General features: G+C 39.7%; 3 protein-coding genes across 5 annotated transcripts in view; 1 reads left to right on the forward strand and 2 right to left on the reverse strand.

The window, feature by feature from the left end:
* tada2a (transcriptional adaptor 2A) overlaps positions 1-4,462 on the reverse strand; it is a 111,466-nt gene extending 107,004 nt beyond the window's left edge. The window contains exon 1 of the mRNA XM_061046907.1: positions 4,453-4,462. The gene's annotated coding sequence lies outside the window, so the exon portion shown is untranslated. The remainder of the gene's footprint in view (positions 1-4,452) is intronic.
* Positions 564-7,518, forward strand: rab34a (RAB34, member RAS oncogene family a). 3 transcript variants are annotated; one of them, XM_061046908.1, is made up of 11 exons: positions 564-825; positions 2,955-3,071; positions 3,156-3,247; positions 3,342-3,410; positions 4,815-4,916; positions 5,005-5,069; positions 5,175-5,226; positions 5,324-5,405; positions 5,950-6,040; positions 6,443-6,550; positions 6,651-7,518. In XM_061046908.1, exons 2-11 carry the CDS (start codon positions 2,997-2,999, stop codon positions 6,716-6,718), a joined length of 804 nt encoding a protein of 267 aa, XP_060902891.1. In that variant the 5' UTR covers positions 564-825; positions 2,955-2,996; the 3' UTR covers positions 6,719-7,518. The 3 variants fall into 3 exon arrangements, with proteins under 3 accessions (XP_060902891.1, XP_060902893.1, XP_060902892.1); XM_061046910.1 differs by having other exon boundaries at positions 3,345-3,410; XM_061046909.1 differs by lacking the exon at positions 564-825 and adding an exon at positions 926-1,091.
* Positions 7,519-8,686: 1,168 nt separating this feature from the next.
* Positions 8,687-11,065, reverse strand: zgc:174895 (uncharacterized protein LOC100126024 homolog). Its single transcript, XM_061046911.1, has 5 exons — positions 10,764-11,065; positions 10,503-10,596; positions 10,101-10,247; positions 8,934-9,029; positions 8,687-8,847 (listed from the first exon to the last, which is right to left on the reverse strand). The coding sequence occupies exons 1-5, from the start codon at positions 10,884-10,886 to the stop codon at positions 8,705-8,707; spliced, it is 603 nt and encodes a 200-aa protein (XP_060902894.1). The 5' UTR covers positions 10,887-11,065; the 3' UTR covers positions 8,687-8,704.
* Between the last annotated feature and the right edge of the window lie 4,657 nt (positions 11,066-15,722).

Raw genomic sequence — 15,722 nt, forward strand, 5'->3', positions numbered from 1 at the left:
CTTTAGTTAGGCTATAGTATGAATTCAGGACTTTTACTTAAAACAATATTTCTATAGTGAGGGGTTCGCACTTTAATTTTAGTAAAGGATTTGTGGCCTGTTGAAACCAGAGACAGTAGCTGTGTCCCATTTACAGTATGGTTGAAACCCAGTGCAGATACAGTATTCCTCCACTGTTAGAAACCACGTTGCCAGGCAACCAGGAATTCAGAAGTGATTAGAGCGCCCTCTGTAGTCCACATCCAGTGAAGTGAAGTGAAACAAACAGTATAAAACTATTCTTATTTTATTCTTTATTTAAAAAAAACAACAAAAAAAACAGGAGCAAAAGACATGGATATCAAAAACAGATCATAAAATATTTTCCAGATAATTTTTTTTTAAAACCATAAAAATGGTAGGCTGTATGAATAACTCTGAGACTACTATTGGCCTAACTTTACTTTTTTGCTTTTCTTCCACAATCAGGATATATATATATATAGATAGATAGATAGATAGATAGACAGATAGATAATTCCTCATTTCCTCCAGCAGGGGTCCCAGCTGAGGAAATGTGTGAGGAAAAGAAAAGAATATGATCCAGGGATCTGAGTCAGCAGGCGGCAGCGGGTCCTGAGCTGAATCCCCTCCACCACGACTCAACTTCCGTGCATCGACTTCAGCTCTGTTCGCCCCGAAATAAAAACTTGAATAAAGGATAATGACTTTTGACTGAGTTTACATCACACTAACAACCATCTGTGGAAGGAAAACCCCGAGCTGAAAACACAGAAGAGAGAATAGGAAAAGTTGAGCGGACCGTCCTAACTCGTCGTTGTTAAGGTAACATCTTTACAAAGTTTAACTATGGGGTTTTTTACTCGCCGTTTGGTGAATTTACTCGTTTTTGGTGTATTGTCCCTTCACGGGCTCCGTACTTTTCATAACGTGTGGTTTTTTGACGAGATGAAGTGGGGGTTTTTCCCGGTGTTTCTGTTGGAAATGCGACGTCTCAGCTGTGTGATGGCCCAAGATTAGTCCAGTAAATGAGTCTTCTTGTGGTTTAGCAGGAGCTTTGATGAACAATAGGATTATAACAGGACTACACAGTAAGTGGATCAGTACTCGTTACTATTGTCTGGCCTGACTCTGCATGTGGTCCGGACCTACACAAAGATAACATACATTTTATCTCTTTATTTCTGAACTGTTCGAGTCGGATCTCTACTCAGAGGTCTTTTCATTCACAGACTGCCTCAGCCTTAAATGACTGAGCTACATGTGTTTGTATTTCGTGGCTACAGTGTCCTGGTCGTGTACCGAAATCAAAACATTGTCTGGTACAAAGATTGCGAGATGACTTACAGTAGATCAACACTAAAAGAAACAAATGAGTAGGCCTAGGTTTGCAGGATATGGATTTCATAAAGAAGTAAGCTATCTCTAGGCCAGGGGTGGGCAACTGGCGGCCCGGGGGCCACATGCGGACCCCATCAACCCTCAACGTGGCCCTCAGGTTAATTTTCTACACATCAATTAATTGGAAACTTGATGAAATCTGCCATGAAATCATGATAACCAGAAACATGTCCATAATAGTATTTGATCACTGGTATATTGAGTCATAATTGACTGTAATCGTTTAATTTGGCCCTCTGGCAGTGAGAATTAAATGAATGTGGCCCTTGCTGTCACCAAAGTTGCCCATCCCTGCTCTAGGCTATCGTCTTTTTCTCACAGTCGATAGTCTGCTGGTAAAAAATCTGATCACAAGCCTACATGTTTGTGTTTAAAAAAAATAAGTGTACAACCTGTAGTTCACCTTAAGTAGAATAAAATAAAAGGCTAAGATCATGGCAAATGTGGATGACGAGTTATTGATTTAGTTTAATTCAATACGTCTTCTAATAGAATAAGACATCTATCACAAAGACAAAATATCAAAGTGTGAAACTCAAATATTGGATTGTTTGAAAAATGATACGCTGCAAATGATTTTGAAGCTGACATGTTTCAAAACAAGTTGTGATAGTGGTTACCAAAGAATGGAGAAACAGTGAAATGCTTTTAAAAACATCTGATGAAACATCCAACAGTTAATAAAGTGAACTAGCAACAGGTTAGTAATGTGATCGGGTATTAACAGAGCATCTCAGAGAGGATGAGTCTATCTGAGGTAAGGACCGATGTTACATAATATCTAAATCTCTGTACACAAGGCTAAAAACCAATGATGGGTGGCTGTGAGTAAAAGATAAACTGGCAGTCCCAACTTGTCACACATTGAAAGGGTTTGAAGCATTATAAAGTGTCGAATAAGAGAGACGGTGAACTGTTGAAGAGCTGAAACCCAACAAAATGACAAAAATCATCTCCTCAGTTCACAATGATGAGGCAAAGAAAAAGTGATTCAACAGAGGGGCAAACATGACCCTGTTCAAAAATGTTTGAAACACGTTGCTGGCATTAAATTCAAAATGGGCATTTACTTTTCCAAAGCCAGTTAAAATTTCTCAGCTTCAACATTCAGTATGTTGTCTTTGTGCTATTCTTTAATACATGGGTTTCAATGTTTGAAAAAGCATCACATTCAGTCTTTATTTACATTTTACACCACATCCCAACTTTATTGAATTTAGGGTTGTGTGGTTTGTTTAGGTTCTGATCTTAATTAATTTATGTTTTTATGTGTGTAACTACAAGTTCATGTGCTGTGAATCGATACAACACAATTCATAGTGCCAGTATAGATGGGTGTTTAAAATATTAAAAAGAAGAGACCGCACAAAAACAGGAACTGAACACTAAAAACGTGAGCTAAGAAAGAGCTCAGATATATTGTGGAAACTGTATTTATCTTAAACTCTTCCTATCATGATCCAGAAGGTTTCTGTTGCACCATGACATGTTTGATAAAAGGATGAACGTCATGTAGTCAAAATGTGAGATTGTCTCTGTTTCTGTTTGTCCAGCTACCTCGTGTCCCTCTGCTAAACATTCGCCCTCCAGGCTTCATGTCCGTCCGCGTTTCAGCCATGAGTGTTCTTCCTCCTGTCCGACGGGACCGCGTCATTGCTCAGCTCCCTCAGGTAAAGTCCCAGACGATTACTGCCTGATCCCCTCATGGAGTGAGAGACTGCACGCCCTCACAGATTCCTCTTATTTGATCGCAGTGTTTCAGGAAAGAGGCCGCCCTGCACACTAAAGAGGAGTTCAACAATAAAGTGAAGACTGCCTGCCAGGAGCAGCGCACCGGCACTGTGGGGTGAGCTCAGAAACCCGGAGTTACTGGACATGGTGTTTTTAAGTCACTGTGTTATTTACTGTTTGCTTCTTCTTCTTCCTTTTTTTTATCTTAGCAGATTTAAAATCTCCAAGGTCATTGTGGTGGGCGACCTGGCTGTGGGTAAAACCTGTCTGATTAATAGGTAAGCTCAGGACGACGTCTAGCTAATAAATAACAATCACAAGAAAGAAAGCGAACCTGCTACAAGGAAGCACAATCCTCAAACTTCATCATGTAGACATTCTGGGATGTTATTTTGTTTCTGTAATCCTGTGAACACACAGAGAGCTGCACTGAAACACATGAACCTCTTTTCTGAAGTAATAACGTGTAGACTAGGGCTGGGCATTTCCCACAACCCCACGATACGTTTCACGATGCACAGGCCTCGATACGACATTGATTTTGGATAATGACCATGGCCTTCACAGAATTCACCACAACAGCTGTTCTTTATCGTTGAGAATAACAGCAGAGGCGTATTAAGGATCCTCCACCTTCAAACACTTCAGTTCAGGTCCTCAGAGATCCTAGAAAGACATTCAGATATTTGAATTCCAGAGCTATAGCTGAGGTGTTTTAGTGAGCTCCACCATAGGTCCATTGTCTTTCCAAACTGTCTTCATGCACGTTCTGCAGCCATATCCATTCTGAAACATCTGCATCGACGCATGTATTCATTTAAATGTAAGGAGCACATGACCATATATTGCCCCATCGATTGTTGTAGCACAGCCCGAGTGTAGACCAGCTAAAAGCCTGCCTGCTCTGATTGACTGGACTTTATAGCTGCTTAAATAAACAACACACCACTTCTCTGCAGATCCAGAGGTGAGCTCATGCTTCTCATATCATCAGTTATAAAACCCCACTGACTGGTTCAGTCGTGACGACGGAGAGGAAATCTCTTTTTATGAGTCAGTAAGATGTTTGAAAGGACATCCTGTTCCTTCTGCCTTTAGGACGGAAACGTTTTGCCTTAAAGCCTAAAAACAGCTGTTTTCTTTAAAAGGTTTGCATTTCTCACAGGGACAGGTCCGTCACTACAGAAACATAACGGTCTTCAGTTACACGGGCCGCATCGTTAGCTCTGTTTAAACTCTGTGTTAAACTTTATTCTTATAGGAAGGTCTTTATGAACCCTGAAATGATCTGCTATTTCTATCTGCTTTCTGCTCCTTATGTCTGTTTTTCTGTGTTCTTCTTTCTCTTTGTAACCTTGTTCAGAAAAGCACGTTATCAATAAAGTTGACTTTTATCATTACAAAGTAAAAAAAAAAGAAATAGCACAACCTCAGTGACTATAGCAGTAAGATGCAGCAAACACATTTAAGCAGCTTTACTAATAAAATCCATGACTGTGGTGTTATTCTGAAGGAGACATTCTAATCATTTCTGTTCATTTTGCAGACAACACTTTATCTTACATTTGGTTTTTAAAGCTTTTATTTTTTTGTGGTGGTTTTGGTTTCTCTCTGAAGTGAAAGATGTGAATATTTCCTCTCCCTGGATTTCAAAGTATTTTATTTTTTAACATGTCTTTTAGGTTTTGCAAAGATGCTTTCGATAAAAACTACAAGGCCACGATCGGTGTGGACTTTGAGATGGAGAGGTTTGAGGTGCTAGGTGTTCCCTTCAGCCTCCAGCTGTAAGTCTTCGTTTCTTATGAGTAAAACGACGTCGGAACTCTGAATCCATCTGTTGTGACGCTCACTCTGTCTCCTTCTCTGTTACAGCTGGGACACTGCAGGCCAAGAGAGGTTCAAGTGCATTGCTTCTACGTATTACAGAGGAGCCCAGAGTGAGATATTTGAGTATTTCTAGGGCAAAAAAAAAAAAGAATATAATGTCAGGGAGAAAGAAGCTAACATGCTAAGGCTGTAATCCTTTTTTTGTTTGATTCCAGTTGTGATCATCGCGTTTGATGTAACCGATGTTGCATCTTTGGGCCATGTGAGGTGAGTTTATTTATAACGAGACGGTTGTTTTGCACTCTCGGAGCTTCTGTCTCAGGCTAAAGGTCTTAAACCTGTCTGTTTGTGTTTGTGTCTGCAGGCAGTGGCTGGAAGACGCCCTGAAGGAGAACGACCCCACTGCGGTCCAGCTGTTCCTCGTTGGCACAAAGAAAGACCTGAGTGTAAGTCTGCTGCTCTGTTTCAAGTGGACATGCCTGTCAACATTACTGGAGTCAAATGTCGAGTGTTTGGATCGGTGCCAGCAGCACAAAGCCAATGTGTCCTAGCTCAGACCTGAGGAATGCTGTTTCTCCATCATTAACAAGACCAGTGATCCTTTTTTTTTTTTTTTCATGAGAGCCACACTGGCAGGACAAAGTCAACAAAGGAGCCACTTTTACCATAATGCACAAAAAGGCTACTGACAGCATTGAGCCGACTTATTTGTCTTCCCACAACATACAATGTGTGATGCAGCATATACAGTCCGAACTGAAAACAGGTTTACCTTAACACTTGGACGAGAGGAAGCTGGCAGGCATATCCTTGACTTTCTTAAAAACGTTTGTAAATTGTGAATCTACTGAGTCCCTGAAGTAAAAAAAAAAAAAAAATACCCAACTTGTGCACATTAGATCATTCTATACGATGATTCTATACCGTAGTGTTTGATTCAGTTACGTTGTGACTAACTTGTCTGACTTTCGTTTTTTTTTTCTCGGACAGTCTCCTGCTCAGTATTCTCAGATTGAACAAGATGCCCTCAAACTGGCTCAAGAGATGACAGCAGAGTACTGGGCTGTGTCGTCCCTGACAGGTGAGTGGGACTGTTAGCTTCTGTACACGTGGGCCGCCTGACCCGGAGCCCCCTTTTCGAAATGTTTTACTAAAAATAAAGAAATGATTTTTAAACTAATGCCAAATCAAATAAATACATTTAAATCCTAAATAAGGAAAATTGAATGGAAGAGGGAAAACTTTGAGTATGTGTCATGAAGGCGTAAAACTGAAGAGTGTCAAAATGTTACAGAATCTGGTCTGTTGTTAATCTCTTATTCTTTTATCCACATAATACAGCATATATCAAATATAAAGACAGAAGCTTTTCAGGTGAAAGCTGTGGTCACTCAAATTAAATAAAATCCCCCTCCACACACACACACACACACACACTTTAATTTCCATACGGTCCCTAACTGATCTGTCTTTCATGCTGCAGGGGAAAATGTGAGAGAGTTTTTCTTCCGAGTTGCATCGCTGGCCTTCGAGACCAACGTGCTCGCTGAGTTGGAGAAAAGTGGAACGAGGCAAATCGGGGACATTGTCAGTGAGTATCAAAGAATGTCTCTGTATCCATAAATCACATCAGTCACAAAGTTTTGTAAGACTTAGCTGTTTATTTTTTTGGTTTGTTTTGTTTTTTCCAGAAATCAGCAGCACTTCAAACAATCTGAACACTGCATCGAAGAAGAAGCAGCCTAACTGCTGTCAGTGAGGATGTGAGCGGGAGTAAGAAGTAAGAGCTGTGGGCTGAAGACGAGGTTTTCCTCAGTGGAAAAAGACTGTGGCTGCACTCTTGGGCTCTTGGGAGGGGTTTCTGTGGTCAAAGCAGGAGGAGGGATGCTGGACTTAAACCTCCTGACTTTGTGGAGTTCAGCTTTTTACTGGACGTGGGAGAGTTTTTCTTTCTGTGGGATGTGGATTCTTGTGGTGTTACTCAGTTGAACTTGTCTTGAGTTACAGGGTGACACAGCAATTACACCAAACTTCCTGTTCTTCAGAGATTCCAGGGCATGACGTGTAAACGTTTCCTGATGCTTAGACTTTTCTTAGGGCTTGAATGAAATATTCTCTCTTGCTGCTGTAGTCTAAATATGTTCCCCCCGTTAATACTTTCATGTACTTTAAGGTTTGTCAGTGTTCAGTTTTGATCTGTCTCCTCTCTTTGTTTAGCCGAGGTTCCTAACTCACATTTAAGAATGTGAAATATGCACAGAGTAACATAAGAAAGGCAAATATTTAAGGAGAAACTGAAGATCAACAGATTGTTGTTGCTTTACTATTAAGCGGTGCAGGTTTGACTAAAATATAAAAGCTGAGAAATGTAGTACGTACGCTTTACTATCATCAAGTGAAGCACCCTACAACCCCCTCAGATTTATCCTGTCACCCCTTGTTGGGTCCGTGTTTTTTTTTTTTTTTAAATGTCTCTACAGTGTTTGGGTACTTTTGACTTTGTTTACGATCCTATGAATGAGCGAATACGAATGAGTACTTTTATATCAAAAGCTCAAACTGTGTGTGTGTGTGACTTTCTTTCATCAAATGTCTCATGGTAAGTTTTGAAATGAATTAAATATTTGAAAATGGTACAAAAAAAAACATTTGAAAAGTTAAATGTGGATGTATTTCAGAGGAGACTTTTAGGAACATTTTTCATTTGTAATCCCAGTATTGCTTGTTTTGTCTTAAAAAAAAGTTGGGGGGGAGGTTATTAAACTTTATTTTAATTATTGAATTCATGCCTTTTATGTAGGAAAAAATAAAATTACACTTAAAATACCACAGGACAAGAGGACGGCCTGTAGTCGCTGTGTGATACGGGCAAATGATCATCATGCTGTTGATTAGATTAAATAATTTGATCACAACATGAGTCACTGATCGTAGGAATGATGGTTACTGTATCACAACACTTCATTTTCAGGGTGGGAAAATATCTGGTTTATAAGACATTTCGATTTTATTACAAACACTTTTTTAAAGTCTTGGAAACAAGATTTGTAGTCGGGGGAGCGTTTGAGCAGCACCAGCCTTAATGAATTCAACAATCAATGAAATGTTAAGCGGTGCAGGTTTAACTGGAAAAATGAAAGCTGAACAGTGTAGTATGTAATCGTGGTTTTTAATTGACCGACATGTTGAGATCGCGTTCGAGTTGTAAAACATTCCCAGTGTGTGCTGAACAAACACTGAGAGCAGGTTACGCTGATGTTTGCATCAGGCTCGCTACTTAAAGGAATCAAATGATGATGATGAAACCAGTTTAAAGGGAATGGTGGGATAACATATGATATTTAGTGAGATGTTAAGGTGAGCTTTGGGATTCTTATGCAACACTTATTGTTGAATGGAGTGAATATACCTGACGGTCTGCTCTCTGCTGCTTCTGTGTTATCAGGGGAAAAGACAGTGTTTGTATGAAGCCCTGTCTCTATGGAGCTCATTTTAATGTAAAAAGTACAAAGACATGATGCTGAATATCAGTGGCTGAGTGAGTTTGTTAAAAAAGGCAATAAAAAAATATAAACGTTGCATAAAGATGAGTGCTTCAGTTTGAGAGGTTCTTATAAATTGGCAATAATTGTTTTTCTTTCTAGAAAACGCATACAACTATTTCTTGTGCTTCTCCATATGAAAATAATACATGCCGTTTTCTCCTCTACAGGAATACAGAGCAATCTTGTTTTTTTTTGTTTTTTCAATTTCCAAAGCTATTGAAGGAATCGAGACTCTTCCTGTCAATTTGGCTCTGCAGCTCGTCGGGGATGCAGTGAGAGAATCTGTAATTGTCTTTAATCCACTTCCCTCCTTCTGTGTTCTCGATGGCCACAGCTGCAACACCTGCAGGTAACACGGTGTGTGAGGTTGACAGGAAAATGTTAAAATAATGGTGTCACAGTGTTTATGCAGCTTGAATCTTGACTGACCTACAACAGTGGCTCCCAGCTTCTCCACCAGCTGGATCGCAGACTTCATCGTGCCTCCAGTCTCTACCCATTGGTCCACTAACAACACCCTGGTACCTGCACAGAGGAGACATGTCACCCTCTAATATCTGATGTTATATAATACGTTAGTCTTTATTAGAGCATTTACATGGTAAACAAAGACAGGCAATTAAAAACAATATACATTGTTTCTATATGGGGGACAGAAATGAATAAAAGCTTTAATCAGCTATAAAGAAAAAGTGCAGTTTGTTGAAATGCATGTTGTTCAAATTACAAAACAAACCACAGATAAATACACAAACCTAAAATGTTATCGTGTACATACATGTATGATTACATGAAATAATAAACATTTTATTTCAATAAATAATATAACTATAAACATGGCCGTTCTCTGCTTTCATAAAATATATAAATATTTCCAAATTAAAGTAAATTATCAAGATTCAATCTTAAACTTTGACTAATTCTTTCCACTCCTTTAATGAAACTTCAAAAAAGAAAAAAGAGCTTATGAAACGTTGAGAGATCACCCTGTCATGAAAAACAATAAGGCTACAAAAACATATTTCTTATAACTTTGTTTTTCAGAAATGGAAGATAATAACCTACTGTACAGTATGCAGTATCTGTGGACTAAACAAAGTGTTTCAGTTGATTATATGAGAATATCTGGAATGATGTCAAGTGAAGAAGCCACAAAACCAAAGAGCAACATCTACTGGCTCACACTAGAGGGTGTTGTGCTGCAGGAAATAAACATGAAGCTGAGGAGACCTGTGGTTTAACTCTGAGTCATATGTTGTAATGGTTTAAGTCTCCCTTTACCCTTCAAATGATACTTTTCTGTCATTTAAAAAAAGCTGTGCAAAAAACCTTTTCATGTGCCCACCACGTTTTACACATTCATTTAGGGAAGACTTTTAACACTACTAGATAACATAAGCAACCAAGGCTTTGCTTAAATCAAAATTAATTGAAATAAAATCTTGAATATTAAGGCCTCATCATTTAGGTGTGATCTCTTCTTTAATTTGAAGCTGTAGCTCTCACAGCCCAAACATAGTCAGCGGTGTAAACAATGATCCTATCAAGAGAAAAAACTTGACATTGTTAAAGGGTAGAAAGCAAAGAAAGATGAACCTGGTTTTAGCACGTCCAGTCTTATTTCCATTGTCTTTTCTTTGCCTGTGTAATCGGTGTAGTTTTGGGTTTCTGTTGCAACACACAGGTGTCCTGCTTTGCGCACGGCCAGAAAACCTTTTCCAAGGACGGTTGCAACAGACGCCCCTGCAAACAAAAAAAACAAAGAAAACACATCAGAGTGTAACATTATGACAGCTCAGAAATTCTCAGCCCATGGATAACTCAGTTGTATGCATTGTCATGTAGCGAGGTTTAGAGGAGCAAATATCTAAATTTAGTATCTTTGCTAGAGGGGTTAGGTTTCCTGCCTGCACTGGCAGATACATCTTAAAATAAGATTGGTGTCAGACACAGAGTGCTCTTTCTTTTAACCCTCCTTGAAATCAAACGTTTTCTTACCAAGAATGAATCCCATTGCATCTATCCCAGCAACCAGGTCAATGGTGTCTTTGAGAAAAGGATTGGTGAGGTCTTTGACACAGTCTGCAAGAGCCTGTGCAAGTGCAAGACAGTAAACCAACAAAGTAGTACAAAATACACACATTTAGTGTATTTCCGCAGTTAAATGGGGTTTATTCAAAATAACATGAGAGGGAAGACAGTTGAAACAGTATTAAAACCTTTGAAGTAACATCAAATCATCCTTATTCCCCATCTCACCGTGGAGTTGCAGTAGAGTCTGGATGGGTCCAACCAGGCAAATGTTGGTCCTTTTATGTTTGGTGCCATCAGCGACAGGTACCATCCTTTGTGCCTGTTTACAGGAAGGTCCAACACGTCCATTTAGAAACCAATTCTTGCCTGCAACTGTTAGAGGGAGAGGCTGCAGTGAATGTTCTGGACTGTGAATAAGAATTAGAGACACCAGTATCGGGTTCAGGAGGGGTGAATGGTGGGTGGGGTGTTAATAATAGTCCTTTGCAAAGATTGAGATGACTTTACTTTAAAAAGCAAAACAAGTAATCTGTTACAGTTTTATAATTAGTCAAATTTTGGGAAATGTGCATGAACATTCTGGAGAATTTTCCAAATTGGTCAGGGACATTTTGGCAACTTGTGTGGGAATTTAAGTGAATTTCTTTGTACATTTTTTGTGCAAATTAGTCAAACTTTCTGAAACTTTGATGGAGATTTTCATATAACTCATTAAAATATTTAGGAAACTTCTAGAAATCTGTGGAATTTTTGTAGAAACATTTCATGGGATTCTTTTTTGGGAATATCTATGAAATTTCCAGGGATTTCATTGAAAACATGATGTATTTTTATGGATATTCTGGAGTATTTTTGCGAAAACTTTCTTTCTACTTTCTATTTTACAAATTTTCATGGACGTTTTTTGAAACTGGAGGATTTTTTTTAAAGATTTTTTTGTGAATTGTCAGAAATGTTTGCTTAAATTTTTGTGAATATTTATCTCAAATTTCAGGAATACGTTGACATTTTTGGAACCTTTTGGAAAATGATCACTAGATGGTGCTGTTGGGGTTGTATCAAGTCAACTTTGGTTATATTCTTTAATAATTATATTTAATTGCAAATACAATGCAAATACAACCAGTAATCACAAACAACTGCTCTCTTAAAATTATAACAGAATTTATTTAAACAAAGCAACACCAATAAAAATCAATGAACTTAATCAAACAAATAACTATCATAAACTAATCTAAGCAACAAACATTATCAAGCAAGGCTTGTGGAAGGGGTGTGAGTGCGTGAGTGTGTGTGTGTGAGAAAGAGAGGGGGGAGATGGCTTCGTTCCACGTGGTCGCCCTTCCGATGGCGCACACCTAACAAAGACCTAACGTGGCCTTAATGTCTAAAAGAGACCGAGTTCGGCCCTACACGATCTGTGTCTCTGAGGCGTCTGGATGGCCGCGAGTGTATAGATCTGTGTGTGTGTGTGTGTGTGTGTGTGTGTGTGTGTGTGTGTGGGTGGGTGTAGCCTATGTGCGTAATGGCGCGATGGTGGAGGCCGGATCACAGTCTGACTCCCGCGCCACAACTCGGAGTAATTCCATTCATTCACAGAAACAAACCAATGGCCGAATTCTAGTTAATACGGCTTACACTGGCCTTTCTGATCAGAAGAGTAATACCCGGTTATAACGCTGTTACGCTAAACACATATAGGACGCAGTGGTCCGAAACAGGTAAAACTCAGGACGTGACGGTCCAACAAAGACAAAAATTACAGTTTCTGCTTCAATCAAACAATTGTTTAAAACACTCTCTAAAGCTAATTCTGCCCAGACCTAATTAAGCCTCACTTGTGAATCGCTTTGCCGGCGATTGGTGAAGGGAAAAGAAGTCCGGCGGTAAAACAGATCTTCTGTCCGTCCTGGTGCAGAGGCGTCTGATGGCGGGGAGGGTCCCTTACGGCGAGACCGGCTTCGTTGTGTTCTCCGTCGAGGGGAAAGATGTCCGTTAATGTCCTTTTCGTTGCAGGACGGAATAAGACCGTTATCTTTCTGATAATCTGTTATAGTCTGAGGCTCTCCGAGAAACTGAGATGCGTTCACTGGACAATCCGAGCTCGGAATTCAGAACACTGCCGGCCGCGGATTACCTGCGCGCCAAAATTTAAAACAAAGGAAGGTTGTTGCAGGAAACAGAAGGTGAGCTTGTGTCTCCGAACACTTGAAGTCAGCGCGTGGAAAGAGAGAGAGAGCAATGGAAGTCTTGGAGCTTTGTAGCCTGGCCTGCTCCATGGGGGGTCTACCTCAGGTCCCCTCCAATGAGGAGAGAGAGGTTCCGGTCCCCCCTGTAGGTGTGAACTACTGCAGGGGATTCTGGGATTAAGAGTCCTTTTAGGCCTCTTTGTGATCTCAGAATAACTCAAATGAGGCTTCTCACAGAGGTGCAGGCCCAAGTCCATTGTTTGACTGTCCTAACCCTGCGTGGCCCAACAGTGCTATGACTGACAAAATCAAATTATCTGGAGAGATATTGAACTCTTTAAAGCTGTTTGATTTCTGTTGATCATTTTAATAACTTTTAACCCTAAAGGTCTTGTCTTTACACTGACTAGCATTGAAATAGATTACTAGTTCCAACCCCATTTCGACCCCTGCTTATCATGTATGTGAAATTTGGAGAAATTAATGCCATGGCCTAATATCCTTCAACTAAAGCTCAATATTTAAATAACCTTGTTCCTGTCCTGAGGAGTCAAGGTAAATATTAAATCCAGTTTCATACATAAAGGTAAAATTTACCTCTATGGGACCCCTTGTTAAAAATGTCAATGTGGCAATATGGAGCCATTTTATCGAAGTCCTACAAAGACACTTATAATGTATGTCACATTTTTGCACAAGTTTGGTGAGTTTTGGGGCAAGTTAATGCTGGCAAATATACTAATTACTTCGGAAGAAAAAGAAGAAGAATTCCTAGGGGTAGGGTACCCTTCCTTAGAGGAAAACTAAAGAGCCGAACCAACATGTGAATACGTGATTTTGTTGGAAACTACACAGGAAAAACTGTCAGACAGTAAATGGTTTTGTCACAGAGCAACGTGGTGCAGATTCTGCACCTAAACAAATCAAGAACATAGTCTCTAAATAATATTCATATAGTTTTCATTTACACGAGGCTGGGGTCACACTGAACTGATGAATCTCTGAAATGTTCATTTTTCCCCTGGTGAACTCCTATTGTTGCTCTACACGCTGGACAGATCCGAGGTCTTCAGGTCTCTGTCTTTACAGAAGGAGTCTAAACAAGTTCGGGTTGCAATCATAATCCAAGCCTTTTACTTTGTTCTTGTTCTCAGACTGGAATGTTATTACAATTATTAACGTAAATAATATTTAGTTTCATCCAAAATGTGTGCAACAGGGTTCAAGCTGAGTGTCCACCTTTTTGGAAACTGAAACTGTAGTTTCCCACAGTTAGGTTTTGTGTATCTCAAACCAAATGACCTCAAGTGTTGTGTAAAACTTGAACCCTTACCTGCTGTTTTGCAAAATGTCGTCATAGTAACCATGTTTATGAGAAAACACACACATATCTTACTGATAGCTGTATAAGCCCATAATGATGGATTTTGAGGTGTTTAAATGACTTACAGAGAAATATTTAAACCTGAGAACACATTAAGATCTTAAATAAAATGAAAAAATATACATGTATTGTTAGCTGTTATTGGTGTCATGGTGAATGTAAGGCCTTTACTTTCCTGTTATCTATTTTCACGGCTCAATGCTCCACTTCAGCTAGCTGCTCACATGTCAGCATACTGTTTAAACACTGAGCAAGTTAGTAATCATCTTTCCAACCCAGTGGTGTTCTTTTTGTGATGGTATTGCTAACCAGAGATGTCTAATCCCAACGTCCACCATCTTCTCTGTCTTCTCTGACAGAGGTCGACAACACTGATGCCCCTGCACAGACTGCGAAACATAAATGAATGTATGACTCTTAATGAGCTAATCACTCACTGGGAGGCAGTAGCTCAGTCTGTAGAGAGTTGGGTTGGGTGCCGCATATTGGAATTGGGCTGTTTGCTGGAGAGATGCCATTTCACTTCCCAAGCACTGCTGGGGTGCCCTTAAGCAAGACACTAAACCCCCCAACTGCTTGGATGCTCTTTTATGTGCAGCCCCTCACTCTTACATCTCTCCATTAGTGCATGTCCATACAATGCTGTTTGCGCATCTGTGTGTATTTCAGCCTACGTGTGTGTAGCATGTCTCAACAAAAGAGTGTAAAAGTAATTTCCTATCATAGGTTAATAAAGAATATCTTCTTCTTATCTTAAGATAAGACAAGATAAGATAAGATAAGATACTATACCACAGCACATTCATACATCAGTAGAACATGACAATTTATGTCATTGGTTCCCAAGTTCTCAATTATAACAAAATGACTAGTTTATTGAAAGGTCAGTAGATAAAACTGTTTGAGAAAAACATGTTTCCTCACTCAGAAATAGCAGGCTACTTTGTCAGTCACACTTGTTATTCAGGTAATGAAATCAATTTAAATGTACAGTATGTCAATTTGACTGAAATGTATCTTGTATCTACTTTTCTCTTGTGGGTCCTGGGGGAGCTCCTCCTATTTCAAAAATAAGTAAGGGGGCTCCAAGATTCAAAGCTGGGAACCACTGCTTCACATCATTGTCTGATATTTGCATGGAAAATTCCCCATAAGGCCAAGAGGTTCAATCCAGCAATGAGTTAGCAGCCACATCCCATAATATGCTGCACATTCTTCTGCAAAGTTGGGCATTTTAATGGGTCTTTGTATGAATTGACTGATTTATGGAGTCTGCCTCAAGTGGCCCCTCTAGGAATAGCATTTAGCTGACTTCCTCCTAGATATGAAGTGCTCACTCTAAACACCGACAACAACATGTCCTATTCTTGCTGCTGGCCTGTCTGTAGAAGTGAGTGCATGAAAGGAGCCTTACCCATCGTGGTGTTTAATCATGAGTCACCTTTCTGTTTCACTGTGCGTGTTTTAGCTGACTCCAAAGCTTTCCTGTGGTCAGCAGGATTATTCCCCTCATTTCAGCCCCTCCTGCAGTGACCACGATAATTCATGAGAAACTTTTTTTTTTCTATGGTCGAATGTTGCATCTGGTGATTTTACATCACTTCTCCCCGC

The sequence above is a fragment of the Labrus mixtus genome, chromosome 9, assembly GCF_963584025.1.
Source record: "Labrus mixtus chromosome 9, fLabMix1.1, whole genome shotgun sequence".
In the NCBI taxonomy this organism is placed as follows: Eukaryota; Metazoa; Chordata; class Actinopteri; order Labriformes; family Labridae; genus Labrus; species Labrus mixtus.

Excerpts from the sequence above, each read along its gene's own strand:
- rab34a (XM_061046908.1), top strand. The coding sequence starts at position 2,997 with ATGTCCGTCCGCGTTTCAGCCATGAGTGTTCTTCCTCCTGTCCGACGG. Across the intron at positions 4,917-5,004 it reads GTTCCCTTCAGCCTCCAGCT|CTGGGACACTGCAGGCCAAG; the intron begins GTAAGTCTTCGT and ends TCTCTGTTACAG. Across the intron at positions 5,070-5,174 it reads GTATTACAGAGGAGCCCAGA|TTGTGATCATCGCGTTTGAT; the intron begins GTGAGATATTTG and ends GTTTGATTCCAG.
- zgc:174895 (XM_061046911.1), bottom strand. The coding sequence starts at position 10,886 with ATGGACGTGTTGGACCTTCCTGTAAACAGGCACAAAGGATGGTACCTG. Across the intron at positions 9,030-10,100 it reads ACTGGACGTGCTAAAACCAG|GTACCAGGGTGTTGTTAGTG; the intron begins GTTCATCTTTCT and ends TCCTCTGTGCAG. Across the intron at positions 8,848-8,933 it reads GCTGGGAGCCACTGTTGTAG|GTGTTGCAGCTGTGGCCATC; the intron begins GTCAGTCAAGAT and ends TGTTACCTGCAG.